At 39.8% G+C, this 6,938-nt stretch overlaps 1 protein-coding gene across 1 annotated transcript in view; it reads right to left on the minus strand.

Moving 5' to 3' along the window:
• The window catches only part of COL17A1 (collagen type XVII alpha 1 chain), a 55,569-nt gene extending 48,979 nt beyond the window's left edge, over positions 1 to 6,590 (minus strand). Inside the window, exons 1-2 of the mRNA XM_077947985.1 lie at positions 6,450 to 6,590; positions 1,168 to 1,227 (exon numbers count right to left, since the gene is read on the minus strand). Of these exons, the coding sequence (XP_077804111.1) occupies positions 1,168 to 1,216 (49 nt within the window). The 5' untranslated portion in view covers positions 1,217 to 1,227; positions 6,450 to 6,590. The remainder of the gene's footprint in view (positions 1 to 1,167; positions 1,228 to 6,449) is intronic.
• Positions 6,591 to 6,938: the final 348 nt, after the last annotated feature.

Genomic DNA, 6,938 nt, shown 5'->3' on the forward strand with positions numbered 1-6,938 from the left:
CACCTGTGCCGCTGACACCTGCTCCATCCCACACAACTCTTATTCACACTGTCCTTCTTTATACTGCATTTTGCTAATTAGTTTGGTTGTCCTAGCAAGAAAATGCACTTATGGACATGCCAGAAACAGTACTTAATGCATAAAAGGAAATGTTGGCTGGGCATGGTGGCTCACGCCTATAATCCCAGCACTTTGGGAGGCTGAGGTGGGCGGATCACAAGGTCAGGATTTGAGACCAGCCTGGCCAACATAGTGAAACCCTGTCTCTACTAAAAATACAAAAAATTAGCTGGGTGTGGTGGTGAGCACCTGTAATCCTAGCTGCTAGGGAGGCTGAGGCAGGAGAATGGCTTGAACCTGGGAGGTAGAGGTTGCAGTGAGCCAAGATTGCACCATTGCACTCCAGCCTGGGTGACAGAGCAAGACTCCGTCTCAAAAAAAAAAAAAAAAAAAAAAGGAAATGTTTTTCTAGAGTACAGTGGTAGCTTGATTTGAAAAATAGTCCTTGAGCTTTCACTAAACCTCTCATTGTACAGACCTTTGGTATTCTTTGACACATAAAAATAAATTATTTCCTAACTAAAAGTTTCAAAAGTTTCAAGTCTATGGAGCCAGAATTTTTTTTTTAATTGGAGATATATGAAAGTCATGGAATAAGTGAAAGAGTTTCCTGACTTAAAGTTGGTAGGAGGAGAGTTTAAATGTCTCTGAATTTATTATTTGGGCAGTTTCACTAAATAAATGTATCTGTTTTCAATTTTCAGTGTAGAGGTCAACTATGATATTAGTTTTATTTCAACTTTGTCTCTGCAATAACTAGGATGTTATTCGTTTAGATTTCTGTTGCCCTGTACCCCTAAATTTGGAAATGATAAAATAAATTATGGTGAATTCATTTAGCATAATGCTATCTCATCATTAAAAATGAGGGTTATAAAAACTATACATGGAAATGACAACCTTCATCATTCAAGAAAAAGCAGGACATCTTTTGACATAAAAATCAACAAGAACTATCTTATGAGAAGGATTAAAGTCCATTTAGGAACACATTTAAACATGATACAGCGGTTGTGGTAAAATTATAAATGAATTACTTATTCTGTTTCCAAATTTTTGTTACTTTTATAATAAAACACATAAATTTAAAAATTCTGATGCTCTTACTTCTTTCAGTGACTTCAGTACCATCTCTGTTTTTCATGGTTACATCCATACCATAGCCACCTGCAGGAAAAATCAGAAACCAGGATAGTCATATTTATCATTGTTTTTCGTAAGTATAGGTCCTCACTGTTGAAGCTGATAACCAAAAACATGATTTCAAGAATTTAAAGCATGATTCTTTCATGTGAGTATTTTTTACAAGATCATTCCCATTTCTTATAACACGTATAATAGAGATTAATTTAATAGTTCCACTTTGGATTCTATTTCTTTATGTTGGGATCTTATTTTTCAGTCTCTAGTTGATCAGCCTGCCCCCTGCTGAGCATCAAGAGGCTTACATAGCAGATTAGGTGTCCTGACCTTTGTTTGACTATAAAATCTCCATTCTTTTCCATGGTAATAAATAGCTGAAGGGGATCTGTCAAGGCACTTAGTGCTATCAACTAATTCATTTTAATGTCTCCCATAATGTTCATTGTTCTATATAGAACTCTATGCATATGAGACATTCATGCTTCATTATTTTCGAGTCTGGAGGTAAGAATGGCACTTGATGGATTTAAATCAGGATAAAAATAATTTTATTTGTCGTACTTGTATGGAACTTTACTCTTTCCAAAGTATGAAACATTCACTATAATCAGCTCTTGCATGCTTATCTGCAGACATAAGTATGAAAAACAGTTGAACAAAGCCTGTAAAATCTATAGAAGCATGTAGGAAAATACATATTTGTATTTTTTATATACTCCCTTCATTCTTACTCTGCTTCTGAAAAAGAAAACCAGTGCAATCTTGTCCACCGTGTCCCTCAGCATGGATGGTATGAGGCAGGGCTGTTGCCAGAGGGCAGTGGGAATGAAGGCTCAAGTGTTAAACACACAGGAATGCACAGCAAAGGTTCCATCCCAACTGGGCTCTTCTCTTCTTGCTGTGCTGCCTGGCCGCAGGTTCTGAAAGGACCTGAAATCTGACTTTCCCTGTGATTCTCTCCCTTCCTCTAACTTTCTCTTCCTCCAAAAGTTTATCTTTTGGTTGTAGTTCGAACTGGGTTCTAGAATGCTGAGGCACACTGCTTCTGCCAGGTGCCCCTTGCTTGAAGAGCTCTCCTTCCAGTCTCTGCCTAGTGCCTTCAGGCTTGACTTACCCAGTAGGCAAAGCGGTCACAGTGCCTAGGCCCACAGCACATTTTGGGGCCCACAAAATGTTTACTTTTAACATCAGAAGGAAAAATGAACAGAATCTAATCTGGATTATGTCCTTCTTTATACCAATGCAGTTGTAAAATAGAATTTTAAAAAGTTTTTTGATGGAGGAAGGGGCCTACAAAGGCAAAAGTGTCTAGGGACCATGAAAGTCATACTGTGGCTCTGGGTGACTTCCTTGATGAAAACCAAGACCAAATGAGACCAGCTGATCAACGATCTGGTGGTATAACCAAGATTCGTACACTTAGCTTCAGGGCCTGGTAAATGTGCCAACTTCTTGCTCATTGGTGTTTCTCAAACACAGCTCAAGGCAAGGAATGAGGCATCATGGAAAAAATCCTAGCTGGATCTGAGAAGCCACAGAATGTCTTTATAGGTATGTTTCCTGGAGCTCAGAGGAGGGGCTCCATACACAGTTTAACAAAGGAGTCCAGCCTCATTAAAGGACAAACCTGGCCAGTGAATCTGTCTGCATTCCAGCTATAACCTATATGACTTATGTCATGCAAACCTACGTGCAACTGGACACCTTCTTTGCAATCCTTTGTTTAAGCATTAATTTGATACCTCTGAAACCCTTCTCTGACTTTCTTTTTAAAAAATAGACAATAAGCTGTAGATCAGGAGGCATTTGGGGAGATTAAACCTTTAAATGCACCTGGCAGTCAGTGGGGAGGTGACTAGCTTTCTAGGATGGTACCTGAATTGATATGAAATATTACCATGAAATGAACTGTTTATAACAATCCACAGAAACTTTTACTTCCTATAAGTTATTGCTTATTTTGATCTTTCAGTGAAAGTTGCTGCTGACAGCTATACTTTTGGGATTGGCTGGATGGGTTCCACTTGCAGTCATTTAGGAAGATGGATCATGACTCTGTTTGCTAAGAGTACAGTCTCCAGGCAGCAAACCTGGAAAGTTTTGCTTGTTCTTTCTTTATCCAGAAAAATAGCAGGCATTTCTAGGCCCTCCATCTTTTCCCTGAATCCCGATGACAAAGGATTTCTGCAGTAAAAAGCCAAGGGTTCCCCACCTTCCAGATGGCGTGAAGTGATGACCTACTTAGAAATTAGATGCCTTCCTTCACGGCCTGGGAGCTCCTCATTGGAAGGTACTTTGTGGATGTAACCGGCTCTAGGCAGGTACAGGTAGATGCCTGTCTCTCAATCTGAAGCCACCCCAATGTCTGTGTGTCCCACTGCCAATCTGAGGTGTCAGGTAAGTGTTGGGAGACTGATTCCTTTAAACCAAATATAAGAGGAAACTTTCTATAAGTGAGTTATATTAAATGGAGAATGATGGCGTGGCGCACAAGCCTGGACTAGGATCTTCCCATGGAACCTACAGTATATTCCCAGGACTTCTTTTTTACACATTTTAAGTGCTGATAGTTTTTTAAAAGTGTAACATTAGGAAAAGGAACGTTTCCTGCCCAGGTATGTGCCTGCGCCTGCCTATCCTAGCAGGATTCACCAGTGTGTTCATCTTCCCAAAGCCCTACTTAATGGAAGCACTGTCAAATAACATAATTTTTAACTTCTCAGATAGTTGGGCCACTTCACTAGAACTAAGGATGAGCAGATCATTCAAGCTCTCAATTCCAAAATTATACTAATTTCCATCCATAGTTCTAAAGGGTTGCTTTGTGGTTATTTTATAGTTAATGTTTTTGTGAAGGTGTAAAAATGATCCCATGTCACTTTTCTAGGCAAGAAGACACAATTTTAAATCATTTTTCTACTTTTATGAGCTTTTTCCTTTCTATTTTATTTAAATGATGTCACATCTACCTAAAACTATTCAGACGATGCTGCTGTCTAACATACACACATACACAAGGACAAACCACTGTTAGTGACAGTGAACCATCACGTTAACTGTTTACCATCATATTTGGGTTTAAACCATCACGTTATCTTATTCTAATGACACATGAAACACTTTGTTCTTGATACAACAAAGATAATGAAGAAGCTAAGTATTTTCCTCTCCATCTTTTGTTTTAGGAATGTTTCTATACTCTGTTAGTGAATTGCAAGTATTTTTATAGCTTCTATTACTCCAATCTTTATACACTTTAAGTTTTAAAACAAAACAACAACAAAATTGCCAAAGTATTAGAAAACCATCCACTGGCTATTGACCTGAGAACACAGAAGGGCTCAGCAGTTTCACTCCAGGAAAGCCAATGCCCTGGAGTTGACTGTCTCGGAGGCTTGGCTTTGTCTCTATAACACCCCGGAGATGGGTTTGCCGCTTGCTACAGTTGGCATCCTGGATTGTCATGACTGGGGGTAGGTGGGATAGGGCACCAGCTTTGTGATTATGCTGGTTTGTTTACAGTTGTGTCCTGCCACTGTTAATAATGGCAAATGAAACAAACAATGTAAACACAGACTTCTTTTTGTTTTTCATAATCTGAGAAGGTAGTTAGTTCTTAGTTCTGGTCAGTTTCACCAATCTAAGGAGTTTTTTCCTGTTCTTTTTTTTTTCTTTTTTGAGACAGAGTCTTGCTCTGTCGCCCAGGCGGGAGTGCAGTGGCGCAACCTTGGCCCACCGCAGCCTCCGCCTCCTGGGTTCAAGCAATTCTCCTGCCTCAGCCTCCCAAGTAGCTGGGGTTACAGGCACGCACTGCCACGCCCAGCTAATTTTTGCATTTTTAGTAAAGATGGGGTTTCACCATATTGGCCAGGCTGGTCTCGAACTCCTGACCTCAGGTGATCCACCCACCTCGGCCTCCCAAAGTTCCTATTCTTTTTTAAGACAGAATGTGGCTCTGTTGCCCAGGCCAGAGTGCAATGGTGCCATCACGGCTCACTGCAGCCTCAATCTCCTGGGCTTAGGTGATCCTCCCGCCTCAGCCTCCTAAGTAGCTGGGACTATGAGTGTGCACCACCATGCTTGGCTAATTTTGTATTTTTTGTAGAGTTGGGGTTTTGCCATATTATCCAGGCTGATAAGTTTCTCTGCAAGCTTGAAGCAGAGCTGTTCATTTTAATTTTTCCTGTGTAATCTCTGCTCAGACTCATGTGGATGTTTTGCAGGGCCTAAGAGTAAAGCAGGACCCCTCTGATTCTCTGGAGTACGTCTGTGTGGGGATAGACACCTGTCTTAAGTTAGCTCTGACAGATCTGTGCCTTAGCTCTAAGAGAGAACATATGGAGGTAAGAAGAAACTATTCTGCTTTTCAAATGAATAACTTTTAAAAATCTCACTACGTTTCACAAGTCCACTATTAGACTACTGATTAATTGCTTCTCAAAAAAAGGAATGTGCCAGAGGTTTTGCCTCCACTTCAAAAAGTAAAGTGATAATTTGTCAGTTACCAGTTAACGTCATCCACTTAGGTATCTAAACTGGTAATTCTCATCTCAAAGTGAATTTTTTTTGGCAGGGGGAAACCCAAGTTGACTCGTAAGAGTATATATACAGGAAACAGTTTTCTTCCTTTTTTTTTCTTCTTCTAAGTTTGATCCTGGAAAATTCCTGAATTAATTAGATCATTTCAAAGATCACACTTTTCTTTAGATTAGAGGTAATTTTACAGCATGGTAAACAGCAATGTTTACCATGTATGGCTTAATCAGAGAGGCCCAGTCAGCACAGGGTTGTTTCTAGAAGGCCCCTTACCTATACTTTAACTTCACCTCTGAGTTGTTTTCTTTGTCCAGTGGAGAGAGAGAGACAGAGGGAAGAGGAGAGCAAGATAGCGAGAGGGGAAACTGAGATTGGAAGAGAAGGAATTATAAGGCCGTATCATATTCTAAATAAAACAACACAAGTCATTTTACAATGCTGAAAACAATACAGAAAGATCTTGCCTCTAGACCCCGCTATATTTTAACCAGCCTTCTCCTTTTCCCCACTTATTTCCTTTGAAAGACCTATCCTAAGCAGAATGCATACAACAAAGTCATCTTTTATAACCAATTAATCACTTTAACCAGAATGCTAGAAACTGCAGAACTTCATCTTCTTTTCTCCAATAAACACTTACTTTCTAAACAGCAAACCTTACATCAAAGTCTCAGAGAAAGGCAGAAAGGTCAGTCTTCCTGTTTACTTACCTGGTTTGAGGTTTTGAAGGAATTGGAAACAACTTTGAATAAATCCCCCTCTCTCTTTCTTCCCCTGATGTTTTCTTCTAGAAATTTGCAGTGCTCACTTTTTTTTTATCCAGACCCAGCCAAGGTGTGTTAAAGCTGAGTGATCTTTCAAAAATGTTCACTTCTCTTTCTCTCCACCTTGTTTCTTTCAACTCTTTGCTTCCAAACAAGTCCTGACAAAGGTGTGTCGTGGTTTACAGCGTTACTCCACCCTTCCAATTATCTGACACTTGCTGGATTTAAAAAAAAAAAAAAATCTGCCTGCAGGAATCAAACTTTACTGGAGGCAGAAAGCTTCTCCTTCCAGAATTCCAGATTAACTGTTTATAGGCCCATGGGGAAAAGGAAACAAAAGACCAGCATAAAGGAAATGCTTTTTTATTGCCTACCTTCTATGGCTGGAGAACTGCCACAACTTTGTGGCAGTACCCTTTCTCAGTGCCATGGGTA

Source organism: Macaca mulatta, chromosome 9 (assembly GCF_049350105.2).
Source record: "Macaca mulatta isolate MMU2019108-1 chromosome 9, T2T-MMU8v2.0, whole genome shotgun sequence".
Lineage (NCBI taxonomy): Eukaryota > Metazoa > Chordata > Mammalia > Primates > Cercopithecidae > Macaca > Macaca mulatta.